This window comes from Sceloporus undulatus, chromosome 2, assembly GCF_019175285.1.
Source record: "Sceloporus undulatus isolate JIND9_A2432 ecotype Alabama chromosome 2, SceUnd_v1.1, whole genome shotgun sequence".
In the NCBI taxonomy this organism is placed as follows: domain Eukaryota; kingdom Metazoa; phylum Chordata; class Lepidosauria; order Squamata; family Phrynosomatidae; genus Sceloporus; species Sceloporus undulatus.
This window is the reverse complement of record NC_056523.1, coordinates 49,076,261-49,098,915: the sequence shown is the minus strand read 5'-3', so window position 1 is coordinate 49,098,915 and position 22,655 is coordinate 49,076,261. Positions and strand designations below refer to the sequence as shown.

The following is a 22,655-nucleotide window of genomic DNA, read 5'->3' as shown; positions in this document are numbered from 1 at the left end:
GTGAGTTATAGTCAAAGTGCTATAGAGCTTTAGCAACATTACACTAGTTAAACATTAAGATGTTGTTTTAATGCTCTTCCCTCTCTTCTCTCTCTGTTGAATCTGTCCTGAAAATAATAGATATATTTACTTGCTTGTAGCCATCTTTATTGCTTTTGAGTAGAAACACATGGGCAAAGACAGATACATTTACTTTCAAAACAAACTGGGTTAATATAAACCAACCTGAAGAGTGGGAATGAAAAGCCTTTGGAGCTCTCAAGTACAGTAAAACTTCAGAGTGAAAAAAATGTCATATGGATCTCCCAAATAAAATTAGTTGGTATACGAACAAAACCTGGGACTCCCATAGACCATTTTCTCCCAACTGGATGCATCCATATAAAAGCACAGGAATTTGAAACCAGTTTCAGAAGCAATGAGCAAGAATGTCAGTGAACTTCTGAAGAGTCAGTTTGCAAAAGAGTTGGTAATAATAAGCAATGGAAATCAAAATCGGGTGTCCCATCCAGTCAGGATTCTCTGTGCTCAGAATTGCTATCAACACTGAAGCAGCAGCACTTGAAAGAAGCCCCTGACAACATCTCTGTACAGTGAAGCAATGTCCAATTGGACCTGGCAAAATCGGAAAGACTTCCCATTGTCCAATTTAAATTGATGCAAAAGGACAAGGCCCATAGTCACAGTTCATTTTCTCAAATGCAAGCACAAGCCATCATAATGTTGTAAAGAAGAAAAACTGCCTGGCAGCCTTTGGCAGTTTAGGACAGGGCATTTAGCTACAGGTCAAAAATGCCTCACTAGACTACAAATCCCTGGATTCCATAGGGTCATAGAATCATAGAATAATAGAGTTGGAAGAGACCACAAGGGCCATCCAGTCCAACCCCCTGCCATGCAGGAAATCCAAATCAAAACATCCCCGACAGATGGCCATCCAGCCTCTGTTTAAAGACCTGCAAGGAGGGAGATTCCACTACACTCCGAGGGAATGTGTTCCACTGTTGGACAGCCCTTACAGCAGAAAACAAGCTTGCTCCCTCCACAATATGACAGATAAAATGAATGACAGATAAAGTGGACAGATAAAGTGGAATGGAACAATGACAGATAAAGTGGAATGCTAGTGCTATGATTGTATAGTTTGAATAGGCCCTTGGTTATTAGTTTAGGAGATTGTAAGGACTCTGTGGGTGTGATTTCTATTGATTTGTCAGGTGCCACTGTCAACTGGGTCCGTAGGGACTGGAAAATCAGCATTCAAGAGTCCTGAACAGTAGTGGTTCCTCAATCATTGGAAGGAAAGTTCATGTGGGATGCTTTTTCTGGCCTTGATATGTTTTAGCCTTTTTATCAGTAACTTATAGCCTTATCATATACATGGATGAAACAAAACTTAGGACAAGAACTAATACTTCAGAAATTGAGAATAAAATCCACAGTGTTTGATAAATTGTAAAAAGGAATTAAAACTACACCATACCTTTTTGTCAGCCTTATGAACTAAATGTCAGTGGCGAGTGTAATGATGTTGCCAAAATAATTATGATAATAACAACTACAATTCATAAAAACCACCTAAAAGTAATAATTACACTTCATTTTTCACTGGTTAGATCTGATGTAGCATACTTTGTCAAGGTTTTTTTTTTATCATAGCACTTTCAGTTGGCTATAATCAGTGTACCCATATGTATTCCCCAGGCATGTACATGAACACACATGCACTTTCTAAGACACATGCTGGTAGTCCATTTAAGCAGATTGATCCCAGTAAATCTAATTCACACAGAATTATTTCTCTAGAAAACTTTGTCAAACTGATACACAAATTTCATAATGTATGCAGGTACTGTTTGGGGAAGCAGTAAACATTAGATTATAATGGTGCATCATTACTAAGCAAATAAAATAGATAACTAAAGTAATAAAAGTCTGTCACTCCAAAGTAAGAGAAAATTAAGGAACTCACTCACTGCCAGAAAGGATGCTGTGAAGTTTCTAAGAACCCATGTGGACCACAAGAGAGTCCAGGAACAAATATTTCATTTCTTGACCCACCAAATTGCCTGCTCCTATTGGTGCTATGCAGAGTCAGGCTTCTGGGGAGAAAGAGTTTAGAAACAAAGGAAGAAGAAGAAGAAAGGATTCAAAATGATGTGTTGGAAAGCAAAAAGAAAGATTGAGGCTATTGTCTGGCAGTGGAACTAGTAGACAGCTAGTGAGCTCTGCTTTCAAGGAGATCTTTAAGCAGAGGCTGGATAGCCATCTGTTTGGAATGCTCTAGGTATGGATTTCATGCACCAAGTAGAGGATTAGACTGGATAATCTACAAGCCCTCCTTTCCCTCAGTTCCATGGAGCTTTGACAAAGTGGGCTCTAGACCATAAAAGTGTATTGCATAGTCAGCAAATTGGTCTTCCTGTTGCTCCATTCCCCTTGTTACTTTTGGAAGACTAGAGTAAATTACTCTTGTGGAATGTGCACTACAGGTCTTCTTTTTCTTCTTCTTTTGTACTTTGGCTCTTATGAAAACTGCCAGCTATGTAGTTGATCTTCCCCATGTGTTACCATGCCATGTAAGCAGCATCCATCTCCTTGGCAAGCCCAACACTTTTATTTGTGCAAAGACTTAAGGAAGCCCAAGTATATTAATGGATATTTTGTTAACCTTCTCAGAAGTAAACTGCTGAAGCCACTATATAGCTATAGGTATATGAAAAGAAGGATGGACATATCTATATGTTCTGGGTATTGATGATTTCACTTCATAAAAATGTCTTTGTTCTTAGGTTAGCCGTCCAGTGACAGAAAAAGCCCAAAATGTCCTGAAGATTGAATATGGTGAAAATTGCCTAATCTTATCAGCAAGGTAGGTGATATCATACCCCTATTCATTTTTAAAATATTGAATTTCTAGACAGAGCAATTGCTCCCCAAGACCAAATTGGCATCTCACTATTTTTAAACTCCATTAATATCCATGGTGTTGTGACACATAATGGCCAAGTGTTCGACTATAAAGAAGGCATTCATTTTAAATGTATGGTCCAGAAGACATAACTATCTGAACACTTCTAATGAGCCCAAAGCACTTCAGAAGATCTCAGACACAGACAGAACAGCAGAAAATCTATTTCTAATAGACTCATGGTCTGTTTCTTGATCCTTTGTAACTTTTTCCTGTCACGCTTTGCCTGCTTCATTTCTTACAACTTCACTTGACAAGTCATGTCCCTGAGGTAACTGGAGGACTAATCAAAAACAGTAATTAGACAATTCTCTTCAGTGAGTTTAAAGACATTTTATAGTACTCAATTGACAGAGGAAAGATTAAAACATTACTGACAAAATAATGGGGTCTCATTTTACAAGGAACCGTCCTCATGAAATAACCACCATCACAAGCAAAAAGTACGTTGCCATTCAATGTTTGCTGGCAGCATGAACTGAATCTTGCTTGTGTGACTACATCTGAGCCAAATGAAGAAATGATGGGGTTCTGGGAAAATTATATTCCTAGGGTTCTTTTATTACCTAACTACTAATAATCTTCCCCTCAATTAGAAATTAGCAGCCACAGCAACAAGATCTCCACAATTTGTCAATTGTCTCCTAGCTTTCATATTTTTACTGTAGTGTACATGCCAGTATACAGTATGAGTAGCTGCACTGTATCAATGGTAATTCCATGAATACACATAGACTACCACAAGAGACTACTCCATTCCATACCTGTAATAGAGGTGGAGGAACAAAACGGGGCAATTCCCACAGGATTGGTGAGGGTTGTGTTGTTGCTTTCCTGTAGAAAAATATTGGGGTTCTGTTCCACAAACCCCAACTGCTACAAGCCTGAGGATTATTCAGTTGGCCCTCCATATCCTTATTCACAGATTTAATTCTCCATGGCTTGAAAATTTAAAATACAATTATAAATTCGAAAAGCAAACCTTGATTTTGCCATAGGGGATGCCATTGAACCATGCCATTGTATTTAATGGCACTTGAGCATTCATGGATTTTGATATCCAAACCAAACCTTAGTGATACAACCATTATACATAGTGCTACCAAGTGCTAGAGAAAATCCTCTAATGGAAAATGATGGTGTGAGCCTTGACCTTCTTAGGCAGACTTATGAATAGATGAAGGCAAAACCAAGTCTCTTCCCTTCAGCCAGAACATAATTCTGCAGTGTGCTTGAGACTGGAGAAGAAAAGCTTGTTTTTCTTTCCAGCATTTAACCCTGGATTTATTTGGAGTCAGAAATAAGGTGGCAGACAATGGGGATACAAACCGCCGCTTTGCGGCGCTCCCCGCCGGCGCCATTGCTCCGCGCAGGAGCTGCAGCAGCCAAACCGCGCGGCTCCCGCGCGGAGCAAAAAAGAAACCATTGCGGAGCTTCTTCTTGCGGCGCACTGATGACGTCACGAAGCGCGCTGGGCGATCCAAGTCAAGGCGCCGCGACACGTCTGGGACGCTATGCGTCCAGGTAAGAAGATGGCGGCGCCCATGTGGAAGGGGCACCGCCACTTGTCGTATGTTATACGTACTAGGGTTAGGGGGGTGCGGAAGCACCGCCCCTTCCTAACCCTAGTACATACAAACATACTATATGGCGGTTTATATCCCGCTGTATTTACCTGTGCAAAGGACTCTGGGCTAAATAGGTGAGGAAATAAGTTGAGCTCCCTTCTGGTGGGATGGGTTTGGCGAAGGGACAATGAGCAGGTAAAGCATCTGCATTATTTGGATACTAAGGCGCATTACAGACCGTCGAAAAGCGGCGGCCTGCACCGCCCCTTTCCCCGCCGGATTGGGGCCTCAGTGGCCAGAGCGGCAGCCACTGAGGCCTGATCTGCGCTGTTCCAGGCCACGGGGAAGCGGCAAAGGCCCCTCCCCGAGGCCTGGAAAGGGGTGTCCTTGGGGCTTCAAGCCCCAAGGACACCCGCGCGGCGGCGGGAGGAGGACAAACCCTTTCTCCCTTGTGTCGCTGGGCGCAGCCATCTAAGGCTGCGCCAGCGACACAAGACCAGGAAGGAGCTCCGTTTCGTTTGGAGGTGGCATGTTTATGATGCCATCATGGTGGCCCATGTAGATGGGGCGCCGCCATCTTGTACGTCCAGGACGTATTAGCCTTGGGGGCGTCAACAAGTGATGCCCCTTTTAAACCACATATGTATAATGGGTATCCACAAAGGTTTGGTTTGGATATCAAAATCCATGAATGCTCAAGTGCCATTAAATACAATGGCATGGTTCAATGGCATCCCCTATGGCAAAATCAAGGTTTGCTTTTCGAATTTATAATTGTTTTTTAATATTTCAAGCCATGGATGATTAAATCTGTGAATAAGGATATGGAGGGCCAACTGTCTTGTAAGCCGCCTTGATCATGCAATTGGAAAGGCGGGATATAAATAAAAATATATTATTATTATTATTATATTATTATTATTATATTAACCTAGGACGTCCTGAGGACGTCCCTTATGGCAGTTTGTTAACGCGCCTAAAGTCAGCCCCCCTGAATACAGGAGCACAGGGGGGCAAGGCATCTTCGCCTTTTTATTCCTTTCTCTCTGCCTCCCATGACATAAAACACATTCTATTCATGTTGTATGCCTTCAAATCATTCCCAACTTATAGCAATCCTAAGGTGCCAATATCATGCAATTTTCTTTGCATGATTTATTCAGAGGGGAGCGCCTTTGCCTTCCTCCAAGGCTGAGAGACTGGTGACATGCTTAAGGTCACCCAGCTTCTTTCCATGGCCGGGCGGGGATTTAAATCTGGTCTCCAGAGCCATAGTACAAGATTCTAATCACCACATAAGGCGGTCATTCCAGTTAAAGTGCTCTGCTTCAATGTGACTTCAGAGTGGATCTCTGTGTTACAAGAAACATATGATGAGTGCTACAAATCATAAGTCCACATGTGGCCCCCTCCTGTACATGTCCCATTATCACATGCCCCTTTATTGTCCTCAGTCATTACCCTAGCCCTCATCCAAATCAGTAGATGCTAGTGGGCAAGTAAACAACAGAAGTATTAAATGAGTAACAGTGGAAGAACTGCATATGGGGCTTTTCACAGTTTGGCCAGCATGTGTTTTCTTATAACATGTTTGATTTAAAACCCATCCTGCATCCCGAACCATGGATATCTTGTTTTATTATTATTATTATTATTATTATTATTATTTATATAGCGCTGTAGATTTGAACAGCGCTGTACATAAAAAACAAAAATATAAAGAGAAACGAACCTGCCTATGGCATACAATCTAAGAAATGATAGGATAATACAAATAACACATAGCAATACAGGAAATGGTTCATAAAAAAAAAAGGCAACAAAAAGAACATCAGATAGCAAGTGACAATCACGCAATGTCTAGGAACGCTTCTCTGAACAGGATGGTCTTCAACTCCATTTTGAAGCTGGTTAAAGAAGTGATGGCTCTTGCTCGCGAGGGAAGAAGGTTCCAGGAGTGAGGGGCAAGCAAGTGAAAAGGGGCGAATCCTAGATAGGGCAGAGGAAATCCTGGGCTAGGACAGCCGACTTTGACTACCAGAACGGAGGGCCCGAGTGGAAGGTGAGGAGAAAAAAGGTCTGATAAATAAGGGGGGGCAGCCCATGGAGGCTTTAAACGTTGCCAGCAGGAGCTTGTACTGAATACAGAAAGGGAGGGGGAGCCATTGAAGGGATGCCAACAAAGGAGAGATGTGGTCAGAGTGGTGGGCGGATGTTGATAATGCATGCAGCTGAACGCTGGGCGAAATTAAAGGACGGAGGTGAGAAAGAGGAAGCCCAGCCAAGAGGACTTTACAGTAATCAAGTCGTGAAACCACTAGGGCATGGACCAAATCTTGGCAGAAGAGGGGGAGAGATATGGTCGGATTTTGGCAATGTTGTATAAAAAAATTGACAAGCCTTGGCTGTGGTCTGGATCTGAGGGATACACGACAGAGAAGAATCAAAGATAAAACCAAGACTGCGGGCTTGCGTACTGGTTGAATAGAAATATTGTCCACAGACAGAAAAGGAGTGTTGAAGGGTGGACTTAGGAGGAAAGACAAGAAGCTCCGTCTTGGACATGTTGAGCTTCAAACGCTGATGGCGCATCCACTGCGAGACAGCTGTGAGACAAGACGAATCTTGCTGTTCAAGCCTTGGAGAAAGGTCAGGGGCGCAAAGATACAAATGGGCGTCATCGGCGTACAGATGGTAGGAAAAAAACAAAAGCGCTAATGAGTTTACCTAAGGACAGTGTGTAGAGAGAAAACAGAAGGAGACCCAGAACAAAGCCTGGGGAACTCCAACAGATAAGGGAACAGGAGAAGAAGTCTGACCGCCTGTGACTACTGCAAAAGATCTGTCTGACAGATAAGATCTAAACCAGTCGAGAACAGAGTCTGAGAATCCAAGGTCAGAGAGTTATACAACTAGAAGGCTGTGATCAGTGATGTCAAAGCTGCAGACAAATCAAGAAGGATGAGAACAGAGTAAAGGCCATTAGCCTTGGCCCGTAAAAGATCATTCGAGATCTTAGTGAGAGCTGTCTCTGTAGAATGCCGTGGGCGGAAACCAGACTGAAAGGGATCGAGGATGGAGTTGGCTTCAAGAAACTCAAAACAGCGAGAATAAACAACCCGTTCCAAGACCTTAGAAAGAAAGGGAAGAAGAGAAATCGGACGATAGCTAGACAAAGAGGAGGGTCAAGAGAAGGTTTTTTTTTCAGAATTGGGGAAATGAGAACATGTATAAGTCGAAGGGAAGGAGCCTGTAGAGAGAGAGAGAGAGATTGAAGATATGGAGAAGCGAGGGCAGAAGAGACGGAGCTATGGAAATTAGAAGAGAGGTAGGAATTGGATCAGAGACAAGTTGCAGGTTTGGAAGAGTTCTGAAGTGTAGAGTAGTGTCCTCCAGAGAAACAGGAGGAAACAGAAATTTTTAGACAAGGGCTATAGAAGTATGAGCAGAAAAAGAATCATGTTTGCTTGATCATCTCCCTTTGTCTCCTACTGTGATTTTATTCTGACACAACAAGGAATTAATTCTGATAGGTTAAAGAGTGCATGGCTTACATTATAGAAAAAACACATCAGCAGCACTCCATAAAATTCTTCTTCTCTATGAAGCAGAAATGAGTAGAAAGCAAACAGTGTGATGCAGCGCTAAAAAGGCCAATGCATTTAGGCTGCTCAATAAAATTATAGTGTCTAGATCAAGAGAAGTAATAGTGCCACTCTATCTTCTTTGTCAGGCCCCACCTGGATATTGTGTCCAGTTCTGGGCACCAAAATCAAAAAGGACATTGAGAAACTGAGCGTGTCCAAGGAGGGCAACAAAATGGTGAAAGGTCTGGAAACATGTCCTAGAGGAATGACTTAGGGAGCTGGGAATGTTTAGCCTGGAGAAGAGAAGGTTAAGAGTTGATATGATAGCCCTGTTTAAATACTTGGTAATCATACTGAGGAGGGAACAAGCTTGTTTTCTGCTGCTCCAGAGAACAGGAACCAGAAACAATGGATGCAAGCTATAGGAAAAGAGATTCCACCTCAACATTAGAAGGAACCTCCTGACAGTAAGGGCTGTTCGACAGTGGAAACACACTTCCTCGGAGTGTAGTGGAGTCTCCTTCCTTGGAGGTCTTTAAGCAGAGGCTAGATGGCCATCTATCAGGGATGCTTTGATTGAGAGTTCCTGCATGGCAGAGATGTGGGTTGGACGGGATGGCCCTTGTGGTCTCTTCCAACTCTATGATTCTATGCAGCTGAAAATGACTGGCATCATTTTAGTAGAAAGGCCTTAGGAACTCACAGACCTAACACATTAGAAGCAGATTTTTTAAATTAAAAATAGATTTCCTCCTTCCCTTCGCAAGTTGAAGAACACTGGAAAGTCAGCTGTAGGCTAAGCTGGTGGCTTATCTAGAACTTAGAATAGTCAGCATCTCTACTTTGTTATTTAGCTCACTGACCACAGAATTAGCTCTTTTGCAGAATGTGAATGAGATGCTTTGTGCTTAGTCTTCCCATCAGACACAATATCACGACCAGGCACTGCTCTGTAATCACAGTCCTTTAGCTAGTGTAGCAAGAGGTCATTCGGTAAAATTATCTTCAGGCTGCTCTGACATTGAGCCCTTTAACTGGGTCCCTTCATGGCTTGTTCCCATGCTGCACTGATAGCTCCCCAGTGCCAGCTGCTGTGTGGTTGCCGTTGTCTCTCTGCTTCCATTTAGGGTCTATATCCATCATCAAAAACAAAACAACAAACAGGCTGTCCCAAAGAGGCCATGGCAAAGCTCTCTGTACTGCTATGCTGTAGTTTTGGAGGTAGCTATGCTGCAGTTTTGGAGGCTCTGGCGCACAGATCCAGAGCTGTCCAGTCCCCATCCCTAAAAGCTACATCCCTTTCTTCATATAGTTAGCTCTTTATACAGAAGAGAACACAAAGAGGCAGCCATGGGTATTGGTTGTTTGTTAATTTCCACTTTTATGAAATATAATAATTTCTGATACTTCCACCTACTTCATATTGGAGCAGAAAGCAAGTGAAAGGGATTGTTGGAGACCAGGCTTTTGTTGGCATACAATCCTTGATCACCTTTTCTGGCTAAACTTCCATTAAAACACACCACTGGTTTGGGGGATCTTTCTGTCTTTTTTTTTTTTCAAAACCAGTAGTTGAAATACATTCAAGTTTGTAGTAGAGTATCAATATTTTGTGCCATACATCATCTTAGCATTTACTCATGCAGAGTATTATGCAGCAATTACTCATGTTGATTGGATGGTTTTTACTCACATATAAATCCAACTGATTTTACTGACTGCCTAGGCCTTACTGACTGATACCAAGTCCTTCCATGTTTTTTGCCTAGGCCTTACTGACTGATACCAAGTCCTTCCATGTTTTTTATTCTCATTTGTTTTTCTTTTCTTTTTCTTTCCTGCCTTTCATAGTTCAAAATCATGGCTATGCTTACACAACTGAGCACTATTAGTGAGAAGTTTTTATATAAATTTCATTTCCAAAATTTATGCTTATATTTACAGATTGTACTGATATTTACTGATTTCAAGTACGAGTTGGGTTGCCGAGCTTTTTATGGCAGGGCTCTACTATGTGACCAACTGAAATGCAGGAAGTGGAGTTTTTTCTAGCATATAGGTGCATGTTAGATAGGTGGGGATATTTAACAAATATTTGTTTCTTAAGCAGTCAAAAAAGGTACAGAATTTGAGGCAGAAACAAGTTGGGTAACATTAATATGTGACAGTAGGGTTTTTCAGATCAAAACCATCTTGTAAATAGGGATAAAGAGGTAAAGAAAAAAGGAAGAATGTGGAAAATAAACAAGGCTGGACACCTTGGACAAAAGGTGAATATATAGTATCTTATCTCATTACAGCTGTGCCTTTGGGACCTCTTTTGCCATCAGGGCCATTGAGCTTTATAGCAGCTGATGTTTTTCACAGTTAAGTGCTCACTCATGGAAGTGTGGGGATTCAGTCTCAGTTAAGCATCATTGATCAGCTCTTGCTTTTCTCCCTCAAAAGATATACTAGTCTCAAATGCCTTTGTTTAGTACAGTGTGGTCTATACAGAGTGATCACTATAGAGATGCAGTCAGCCCAGCAATGATGCTAGTGCTAGCTTTCCGTAGAAACTAAGAGCTGTTATCTTTAGGACAAAGGTTTCACAGAAGTAAGAGATCCAAGAATTGCACACCACAGAAGAGCCATGGCCAAGCTTACCAGAATCCTTCATCATTTAGGTATTAGTTATTGTGTCCCTTGAACTCATTTCTGACGTGTGGCGAACCAAGGTGAACATGTTACAAGGTTTTCTGGGGCTGAGAGAGTGTGGCTTGCCCAAGGTCACCTAGTGGGTTTCCATGGCAGAGCAGGGAATCAGACCCTGATCTCCAGAGTCATCATCCAACACTCAAACCATTACACATTGCTGGCTCTCTCTCTCCTCATTTTGATACTTCATTTCAATTTAGCTTCATCATTTAGATCTTTGTCCAACCATAGAATTGTTGGGTTTTAGCATGGAGAAATTTAATTTTATTATCATTGTTATGGGTCTCATTCTGCTCAAATTTTGTCACCCAAAACAATTTACCTTATTAGAATTCTATAAAACTAATGCTGTGCAAACTCCAAGAGACTGTTTACAATCAATTCTAAATTTAAAGCATCTCAAATGGCCTGTTATACATATTGCTCATGGAAATTAGATAGAATTAGGAATGCTGCATAGGCAGGATCATGGGGAAAGTTCCTCTCCCTTATAGATATTCTTCATCCTAGTATGCTAAATGTTCCTTCACTCTTATCTATTCCTAAACAATTTCAAGGATATTCAATCCACAAGGTGTGACTCCTATTTCATTGAAATTCAAGTTACTGGAGCACCAGTATGATAAATCAAGCATTCAACAGAGTGGAGTTTTGTGATCTAAGCAAGAAATATCAACCAATTGATTCACAAGCAGAGGAGAAGGCGGGAGATTTCTCATTAGCTCTCTCTCTCTCTCTCTCTCTCTCTCTCTCTCTCTCTCGTGTGTGTGTGTGTTTTAAGCAAATGCAACTGGGTGGATCAGATGGGAATGGTTTGAATTGAAATTATGACACTGTAGGAGGGAGGGTATTCCTATACCTATACATGGTTCTGTTTTTACCCATCGGTTCCCACCACAACCATCACTTCCAGTAACTACAGTTTGCTTTTTATGGTACTGTATTCATTAGACAAATAGCAGCTTTAAGGGCTTGTTTGGATCAGTGGTCTCACAAACATACAGAAAAGTAGAACTTTCTCCTAAGTGTGGTCTGTTCTAGTTTCATAGTGCAACAGTGACCTCTAATGAGCAGTCTGCAAAAGATCTGAGTTTGTGTTTCATATTTTTCTATCTGGCTACATTTATAATTTCCCTGTTGAAAGGCATATTGACAGATTGCCATGAATTTAAAATTGCATCTAATCTCCATTCTAGTCATAAAGAAAGAGCAAGGCCTAACTGATGAAACTGCTGCATTTTTTCCTCCACAGCTCATGTTCTGAAAGGGATGAGTGGTACAGCTGTATCAGCAGAAGCATCCCAGATGACTACAGGGCTCACAGTGCAGCTGGATTTCACAACAGTGTTGAAGTAAGAGCTGATCCTAGCTGGTTTTCTGACCTATTTGAATGGCTTTAAGAAAAGGAGTCCCCCATGGGCAAGGCATTTAGATTTTTTTTTTCTCCATGTAAATTCTTCTGCCAAAGCTAGACAACAAAGGTCATCAAAACATGTGTGTTAAATATTCATACTGCTGAGGTTGCTGGCAGAATTCTCTATGATTCCCAAGGATTTTTTTTTAATTAGGCATTACAATATAGAAGACTCAGGTGCTTTGCTGGAATGAGGATCACATTATTGGGCCCTTTCTTTCTGGAAAACATTTATCAAGTAACTGTCTGCATTGCATTGCACTGATAGTTTAAGACTGATGTGTGGATGATATTATTGAGGGTAGACTATGTGAATCACCAGCAACCCTTATTGGCTGTACCTTAAATGTTTAATTTTAATTGTATTAGTTGTAACACACCAAGGAGCTTATTGCACGCACATATAACCCAACTGAACCCTAACGGGATGCAGGCAGGATGTGGCAGGAATTATTACATGTAATTTGCTGCCAATTCTGCTGGCCAAGTACAGCCTGGCTGCATCCCGGCTCCCTGTCAGAAAGCTCCAGTTTGAAAAGCAGCCTCCAAAGCGTGTCTGGGAGCCGGGATACAGCTGGGCTGTACTTGGCTGGGGGAATTGGCGGTGAATTACATGCGATAATTCCTGCCTACATACCTCATCCCGACTGTATCCATTAGGGTGCAGTCAAGTTAAATGTGTGTGCAATAAGCTCCCAAGACATTAAAATAACATCACACCATAAAGTGAGCACCAACATAAAACAATGAAACAAGCTTCTCTAAAACTTGTTAATATTATTGACTTGGAAGATGTTTTGCAACTATTCAAAAATAAAATGTTCTATTATAATTGTACTGGAGACACAATTGTGTATTTCTGCAACCGGTATTTAAGTATACTGTATATTTCTTCCTGCACAGGTATTCTTTTCTCTAGGTATTTTATTTATATATTTGCTGAATTTGTGGATCTCTCCTTTGTCTGCTATTCACTTGAAGCAATATAAAAATCAAATAATAATATTTAAAAATATTGTAAGATTACAGTAACAAAAAAACCCCATTCAGGTCAGTAAAATTAATAATATGATAGACATTAACATTATAGAGCAACATTTGATAACATTAAATGACTGGAACAGTACTATCTGTTATGCCCATCTGAAGAGATCTGACCTCCATCAAGAAGGAGTTCCACATCATGGTACCATTACATAAAAAGTTGTGTGTTGAATCCCTACCATCCTATCAGTGAGACATAGAATGAGGTCTTTGACTATTATCATAAATTTACTTGAATACACACTATTGTGCATAGCAAACTGCCAAGAACATTTTCCCCTATATTTTTTAATGAAACAAAACAGTGAAAAAGGTGTACATGCAGTAAAAATCTGGAATGAACGTCAAGTTTAGAAACTAATGAAATTAACTTGACCTCCATGTGTGTCTCTTTCTTGGTAGATAGATAGAAATGCTGTATATCCTAAAACATACCAAAGTGATCATTTGTACTGTTTTACATATGAATTCGTACCTAGGTATAATCTTTGTGCATGTGGACAATCACATACTCTTCTTTGTACGTGCAGCAAAATGAATGAGTCATGATTTATTCATGTCTATTTTATCTCTTTGTTGCTGTCTTAGATAGACATGTTACTTCACAAGAAATCATAAAAAGTAAAGCAGATTTGCCTAAATATGAACAATAAAACCCTGAGATCCTCTTTAAAAGAAAATTAATAACACATAAATTTTGATCATATAAATCAACATATACAGTGAATCTACAAAAAAAAACCATACATCCAAAAGTAACTACTCCTACAAAGTGCACAAACAACAAAAAAGAAGAAGAAGCAGACATATGACTTCCAATTTACTAGCTGATGGCTGTAAATATAAAATGATTCTACTTTTTCTAAGTACATATATTAAATATACTTATACATGTTATACCATTCTACTATTCTTCAAATCCTAACATTGCTATTTCCTTGTCAATATTTTCTCATGAAACCAATTATGAATACCCACTCTTTTTAAAAACTATTCAAAGACCTTTCTCTAATCAAATTTGTCTGTTGAGTCCAATATTTTCTCACTTTAGCACAAGTCCACCACATATGATAAAAGGTTGCCTCTTTTAGATTACACTCTCAACATACGTTAGTGGAACCTTTATACATCTTGGAAAGTCTCTTTGGTGTCAAATTTATATATCTTAGCAATTAAATGCTCCTCATCAGCACACAATTGTATTTGAAGTTCTGATTTTGTTACTTCCAGTGCACCTTAAACTCTCAGATATTTGTCTATAAAAGTTCCAATAAAATTTATGTCCATCTGACTTCAATTCTTCACTTTTTTGTTTGTAATGCCCCCTTTCAAACATTAAAAGATCTCAATAAGTTATCCATTTGTCTTTAAATACCAATTCTCTTCCATATAAAGCATCAAGGGGAGAGAACTGTGGTAATCACTTTTTCTCCAAATGTATTCAGTCCTTTAACTAAACTAAATAGAAAAATATAATCTTGCATTTGGGAACCCTCTCTGTTTTCCATTGTGTAAAATTTCAAATCCAACTCTAGGTCTCTTGTCAGATAAATTTTGAAATATCTTTCTGCTGTTGTTTAAATGGTACATCACTAGTCAAAATTGGTAAATTTTGGTAAAAAAAACCAATATCTTTAGAAATTCATTCGTTTTTATAATGTTTTTATATAAGTTTGGGTTGACAAACAGAGATACACCCAATGACGTCCAGCAGCCACTGCATAGCCAAGGGGAGTTTCTCTAGGAGGTATCCAGTACTTACACTGGTGTATCTTCCAAACTTTTCTTCTTTTCTGAATATAATCCTACCCTAGTTACCCCCTTTGAGCAATACCAGGCTCCAAATTGCATATATAGAATCCAGCTTTGTGCAAAATGATTTCAATGCTGTAGCATTCAGTTGGAGCATGCAAAATATCCTGGGAAATACCTTCATGTTTTTCAAGAATGTTCATAAGCTGAACTGTTACCATTTCACATTTTGAGAGGTGGGGACATTTGGATAGAATATTCTTATTCATGTAATAATAAAGGTAGAAAAGTGAAAGTGTTGATACATTGTTTTAATTGCAGTTTGTTTTAACTAGAATTGTGAACTGCCTTGAGTCTCATATTGAGAGAAAGGCAGGATATAAAGAAAATAAGTATTTGTCAGATAGTTCTGGCAATGGGTGTTCCAGTTGGTCCAGGAATTGCACCTTTGCTAATCCCAATATCCTTTGACCCCTTGTGAAAGTGGAAAAATTCCTCCCAAGATATCACTGTCTGTGTTTACATTGTTCAGAGGCGCTGCTCTGGGTGGCATCATGTTTTCTGAAATGGTACTGTATTAGCAGACATACAGTGCTATAAAGCACACACATACACAAATGTATGTGCAAAGTACTGCCTTAGAGGAAAATTATAGTCCCCTCTGTGGTCACTGCAAGTGAGACCAAGAAACAAGAGCCCTCTGACTAGGTGGCACATGTACTGTGCGTATCTAACTGTTCAGACTATCATTGAATCCCATTAGACACACCCAACAGAAATGTTTAGCTAATAAAAGATTCAATTTTTGTATTTTATTTTCAGCTGAGGGAAAGACTGGGAATATCTTTAGGAGAGAGGCCTCCAACCTTGGTACCTGTTTCACATGTCATGATGTGCATGAACTGTGGCTGTGACTTTAAGCTCACACTGAGGCGACATCATTGCCATGCTTGTGGAAAGGTAAATTTCTGTTAAAAACAGGGTGTTTTTCAGATTCCTTAGCAAGAGAATCGCTGACTGTTTCTATCAAACACATTTTTATTATGCAAAGGGATCTTTATAACAGTAAATGAGCTGGTTGCATGTTTGAATAGCAATAGAAATGCAAAACTTGTGCGTATGGTGATGAAGTTGCAAGTTCACTTCTAACAATGGTTGTTGCTTGGCAAAGGTCGGAGAAAAGATATTATCTAAAACCAAGGTGAGTAGGTAGCCATATGAATGGTGATGGGAGTTATTGGAATGTAGTGCGATGCTGCTGGGAAACAGAAAGGAGATGTGATAAACTGGCCAGGAGAGCTCTCATGACACTGGGGTGTTTATTGTTATAGTATGTGTAATGTGCCAGGAAACCATTATCTCTGTTCACCCCACTGTAGATGGACTGAAGTTTGTGGATATATTCTAATTCTTTTTCCAATATTTCTTTGTAGTTATTTTGTTCAAGGACTAACAAGGCTAAGTCTTTGAATAGTTTTGTTATGACAAGGAAGGGAATTCAGTTTTCAGACAGCAAGACTTTCATAAGAACTTTACCTTCTGTTTCATCTAGATAAGGGCTAGCCTAAGATATCTTGCTGTCTCAGGTGAAGGACAAGGTGGTGTCCTTCTCTCTTACAGAGAAGCTGAGTAGGCTGCCAATTAAATCTCTGTTCAGTACTGGCAATAGGATTAACTTTCTCCTTGACACCTGGTGGCAGTGAGCCACATAGAGGATGAGGGCAGGTTTGTGGCCCACTCAGCTCAGCCTTTGAGCAGAAAAGAATGGCAAGAAGAATCATCAGGGTTGAAGGGCACCAGCAGCAATGGCTGCTACCCACTCCACACACCCCTGAGACAGTTGCCCATTCTGCCTAATGTAACACCAGTCCTGGTTAGCAGATACAGGGTGACTGCCCATCAGTCATCTGTATGGTGATTTAAAGAGGCCCACAAAGAGGCAAACCTCTGCCATAATGCTGGGGCTGTCTTACTGCCATCCATTTTGGAAGATGATGAGCTGGACGTCACTTCATTATACAGAATGACATGGTTGACGGCTTCTATGAAGGGTGACAAGTAGTTATATTCAATAAACAGAATAAAAATGACTTAGGTTGGGTCCACACGGGCCAGAATTCACCGAGTATTCTGACCCCAGAGCTGCCCCGACGTTCCCCTGTTGTCTGGGGCACTCTGTTGCAATTGTGGGCAGCTGTTTGCATGCATGCCCTGCTGTGCTACCACAGTGAATCACTCACTCTAAGATCAGAACAAGGTGTCCAGTGACAATCACATGGCTGGGCCCCTCATTCTAACCTCAGAGCAACTCACCATGGCACAGTGGGACATGTTGTAAACAACCACCTGGCATCACAATGGAGGGCTCTGGATCTTCTAGAAATGGGAGAAGGACATTTTATTTGGCCCACACAGACAGGGCTCTGGTTTGCTGCATAAATGAGTCATTTCAAGGCTTATCTTCTCTCTCATGTACCTTGTATTTGCTGAATTGCAAGCTGCATTGATTGATCAAGATTGGATATAGTCCTGTACTGGGAATGGACTGAAATAGTTACTTCCAGCTTTGCTTGTTATCTTACTGGCTCATTCTAAAATAGATTATGTGTACTTTATCTTGTTTTTGTAGATTATTTGCCGAAACTGTTCCAGAAATAAGTATCCTTTGAAGTACCTCAAAGACCGACTAGCAAAAGTTTGTAATGGCTGCTATGCAGAACTGAAAAGGAGAGGTGAGTCCTCTCCATCCCTAGATTTAAAGTGGGGGTGCACAGATTTTTCAGCTTCAATGTCTTCCTCATATGGTGTCAGTCTGAAGGCAGGGACTGCCCTCAAGTGCATGCGCATACAAGCATGTACACATATGCACATTCAGCTGGGCTGTGAGATGTATCTGTCATCCAGTAGGTACATTATCATGAAAGCCAGGTGGAGAGCATCTGGGTAAAAATTAAAGGGGAGGGAAACAACAAGGATGTTACGGTGGGAGTCTACTACAGACCTCCAAGTCAGATTGAGGAATTGGATGATATCTTTCTAGAACAGATGACCACACAGTCAGAAAAGAGAGATGTAGTAGTGATGGGTGACTTCAACTATCCTGATATTTGCTGGAAGTCAAACTCAGCAAAATCCTCAAGGCCTAGCAAATTCCTCACTTGCCTCGAAGACAATTTCATGGTCCAAAAGGTGGAAGAGGCAACAAGGGGGTCAGCTATTTTAGATCTGATCCTAACCAACAAGGATGACTTGGTTAATGGGGTGCAAGTGGTGGGATCATTAGGTGGAAGTGACCATGTTCTCCTGGAGTTTGTAATACAGTGGAAAGGAGAAGCCAGGCATAGTCAGACATGCATCCTAGACTTTAGGAGAGCGGAGTTCAGTAAACTTAGAGAAGTATTGAGGGCGATTCCATGGTCAGAAATACTAAAAGATAAAGGAGTTCAGGACGGATGGGACTTTCTCTAAAGGGAGATACTGAAGGCACAATTTCAAACAGTTCCAGTGAGAAAGAAAAACGGGAGGTGTCTCAAGAAACCAGGATGGATGACTAAGGAACTTTCAACCGAGTTAAGTTTGAAACGGAACATGTATAAGAAATGGAAAAAGGGGAAATCACAAAAAAGGAATTCAAAGAAATAGCAGGCATGTGTAGGGGTAAAGTCAAAAAAGCTAAAGCGCAGAATGAACTCAGGCTTGCTAGAGAGGTTAAGAACAATAAAAAGGGCTTTTTTGGATATGTCCGCAGCAAAAGGAAGAAGAAGGAAATGGTAGGGCCACTGCGTGGAGAAGATGGCAAAATGCTAACAGAAGACAGAGAAAAGGCAGAATTACTCAACACCTTCTTTGCCTCAGTCTTCTCAGAAAAGGCAAAGGGTGCTCAACCTGAGGATAATGGAGCAGAAGACAGAATAGAGGAATTTCAGCACAGAATAAGTAAAGAGATAGTAAAGGAATACCTTGTTAATCTAAATGAATTTAAGTCTCCAGGACCAGATGAACTCAAGGGTATTAAAAGAACTGGCAAATGTAATATCGGAGCCATTGGCAATAATCTTTGAAAACTCCTGGAAAACAGGAGAGATCCCAGCAGACTGGAGGAGGGCAAACGTTGTCCCCATCTTCAAAAAGGGGAAAAAAGAGGATCCCAACAATTATCGTCCAGTTAGTCTGACATCAATACCAGGAAAGATTCTAGAGCAGATAATTAAACAAAGAGTCTGTGAACATCTAGAAGGCAATGCCATAATCACAAAAAGTCAACATGGGTTTCAGAGAAACAAGTCATGCCAGACAAACCTAATCTCTTTCTTTGATAAAATTACCAGCTTGGTAGATGAAGGGAATGCTGTGGATATAGTATATCTTGATTTCACTAAGGCCTTTGACAAGGTTTCCCATGACATTCTTGCAAACAAGCTTGTAAAATGTGGGCTAGACAAAGAAACTGTTAAATGGATCTGTAATTGGTTGACCGGCCGAACCCAAAGGGTGCTCAACAATGGCTCCTTTTCATCGTGGAGAGAAGTGACCAGTGGGGTCCCACAGGGCTCTGTCCTGGGCCCAGTGCTATTCAACATCTTTATCAATGACCTGGATGACAGAATTGGGAGCATACTTATCAAATTTGCAGATGATACCAAATTAGGGGGAATAGCTAATACCCCAGAGGACAGGATCAAGATTCAAAATGACCTGAATAGACTAAAAAGCTGGGCCAAAGCTAACAAAATGAAATTCAACACGGAGAAATGTAAGGTATTGCACTGAGGGCGGAAAAATAAAATGAACAGATATAGGATGGGTGACACCTGGCTGAATGAAACTACGTGTGAAAGGGATCTAGGAGTCCAAGTAGACCACAAGTTGAACATGAGTCAACAGTGTGATGCGGCAGCTAAAAAGGCCAATGCTATTTTAGGCTGCATCAATAGAAGTATAGTGTCTAGATCAAGAGAATTAATAGTGCCACTGTATTCTGCTTTGGTCAGGCCCCACCTAGAATATTGTGTCCAGTTCTGGGCGCCACAATTCAGAAAGGACATTGAGAAACTGGAGCGTGTCCAAAGGAGGGCGACAAAAATGGTGAAAGGTCTGGAAACCATGCCCTATGAGGAACGACTTAGGGAACTGGGGATGTTTAGCCTGGAGAAAAGAAAGTTAAGAGATGATATGATAGCCCTGTTTAAATATTTGAAAGGATGTCATATTGAAGAGGGAGCAAGCTTGTTTTCTGCTGCTCCAGAGAACAGGACCCGGAACAATGGATGCAAGCTACAGGAAAAGAGATTCCACCTGAACATTAGGAGGAACTTCCTGACAGTAAGGGCTGTTTGACAGTGGAACAAACTCCCTCGGAGGGTGATAGAGTCTCCTTCCTTGGAGGTCTTTAAACAGAGGCTGGATGGCCATCTGTCAGGGATGCTTTGATTTGGATTTCCTGCATGGCAGAGGGTTGGACTGGATGGCCCTAGTGGTCTCTTCCAACTCTACGATTCTATGATTCTATGATTCTATGATTATATCCAACAGGATATGACAAAAAACTTAATTATTAAGTAGGGTTTTTATTTGTTTTTTAAATGCAACATGAGCATCAAATCACCTTTGCTATACACTGATCAGATTATATGGGCTTTCACATGTAGAGTTTAGAGAGCTAGTGTGGTGGTGTTAGTGTAGAAAGAATTCTTCCTTTGAACTAAGGGACCAGAGTTCAAATCCTCACTCAGGAATTAATCTTGCTGGGTGATTTTAGGCTAGTCACAATTTCCTACTTTAGTGTACTTCCCAGAGCTACAGTCAAAATAAAATGACATAATCCATGATGTAAATCTAGTTCCTAGACCCACCTAGAATAAACCATTTGAATTTATTGTGTTATTATAAATTGGCACTTGTGTAAATCCAATTGATTTAGGTCTTCTCTAGTTGCAGTTATCAGTTCAATTTAGGTCACTGTATGCTCCCCCAAATACTTTAGAAAATAGATCATAAATGCACACGGAATTAGATACCTACATATAAATCAAGGACAGCCATTGTATCAATTAATATTTTCCTCTTTCCATTTCAATTATCACAGAACGCCCAATGAGCATGAGCTTCCCTACAAGTTCATCCAGACTGTCAGTCGGTGCCTTCTCTTCTGTCTTCCACAATATCCACTACTCATCTTTCAAAAGACAAAAGAAAATCCCTTCAGCTCTTTTGGAGGTAGGATCAAGGATGCCTGAAAAAAGGCAAGGAAGCTAAAAAGATGGGATATCTTGCTATAAAAACCAATTAATCATAATTTTCTGTATTGCAGAACTAGCATGGTCTGTACACAGTTTGTGTGATGCATATTTTGCCAAAGTATATTCTTGATGACTCAACTGAGGTTGTCATATTTTGTCCACATCATGAGACGGCATGAATCATTGGAAAAGACTGATGCTAGGAAAGGTAGAGGGCAGTAAAAAGAGAGGGAGACCACAGATGTCCAGATGTTTGGATTCAATCAGAGCCTGCAGGACCTATGCAGAGCAGTGAAAGACTAGGGGTCTTGGAGATGTCTCATCTACACGCTCTCCATGAGTTGAGGTCGACTCAAGAGCAGATAAAAACAACAAAAAATTCCTGTACTAAGGGGTGCCTTTGGGATTAAGTCCCATTCTGACATGGAAGTTGGAGGAAAAGGGGGACAAAAATAGAGGTTCGCACATGCCAATGAAAAATATTTTTTAAAGAATATATCTAAGTTTAATTCACATTCCATCAGTCTCGTAACCTATTTGGAACTATATTTTATTTTTCACTTGTCCAATGGTAATATTTCAAAAGAGAAATCTAGAAAAATGAAGCCTATTACTCCTGTTTGACCACAAGAGGTCAGCATGTACCTGTCCAAATAATGTTGCCTACTGCAAAATAGCACTGAGCCTCAAGCTAAAGAGCACATTATATACATTGCTGTGTTGAAGTACAGTCTATTTTTGTATAAATATCTTGTAATTTTACAAGCAAACAAGAGCAGTGTTAGCTTGTATGGAAGTTTTGGGAATGACCAACAAAAGACTGCTTTTGTTGAAAAGAGAACTACATATTTGGGAGAGACAAAAGATGGAGTCTCTTAATACTGACTACTTAAAAGAGAGGTGTCTAAGTGAAAGTAAAGTCAGTAGAGGCAAGGAAGCTACACAGCAGAGAAGAATAAGAATGAATACATTGGATGAACCATAATTATTTAGCTGTACCTTTACTGTCCCTTTGCAAGTGCACAGTCATTTTCTTTGCCTCCTCGCCGGACCACCGTCGCCGCCAGAGCTGTGCCTTTTGCCGGGAGGCCTCCTCCCGGGGTGTCGGAGGTGCGCATCTGCGCACCGCCCCGGGAGTGCCGCCCATGGACTCAGGAGCACCGCAGCGGGACTCTTTTTGGGACTCTTGGCCTTGGCGTTTGGCGGCCAGAGTGCGTGCGGGGCCTTTAAGGAACACCTGGGGGGAAGCCAGGGAGGAGCCCGCCAGGTGAGAGCGGCGGGTACAAAGCCGGGAAACCGGACCCTCCCTGACACGCCCCCTTTGCCTCCTCGCCGGACCACCGTCGCCGCCAGAGCTGTGCCTTTTGCCGGGCGGCCTCCTCC

The 22,655-nt window shown here is 40.9% G+C and overlaps 1 protein-coding gene across 5 annotated transcripts in view; it reads left to right on the top strand.

Moving 5' to 3' along the window:
• Positions 1-22,655, top strand: part of FGD5 (FYVE, RhoGEF and PH domain containing 5) — a 232,916-nt gene that overhangs the window by 202,257 nt on the left and 8,004 nt on the right. For 3 of the 5 annotated variants that reach the window (XM_042451717.1, XM_042451714.1, XM_042451713.1), the window contains exons 14-18: positions 2,793-2,872; positions 12,076-12,175; positions 15,856-15,993; positions 17,663-17,765; positions 21,119-21,275. In XM_042451717.1, the coding sequence (XP_042307651.1) occupies positions 2,793-2,872; positions 12,076-12,175; positions 15,856-15,993; positions 17,663-17,765; positions 21,119-21,275 (578 nt within the window). The remainder of the gene's footprint in view (positions 1-2,792; positions 2,873-12,075; positions 12,176-15,855; positions 15,994-17,662; positions 17,766-21,118; positions 21,276-22,655) is intronic. The other 2 variants (XM_042451716.1, XM_042451715.1) reach the window with 1 other exon arrangement.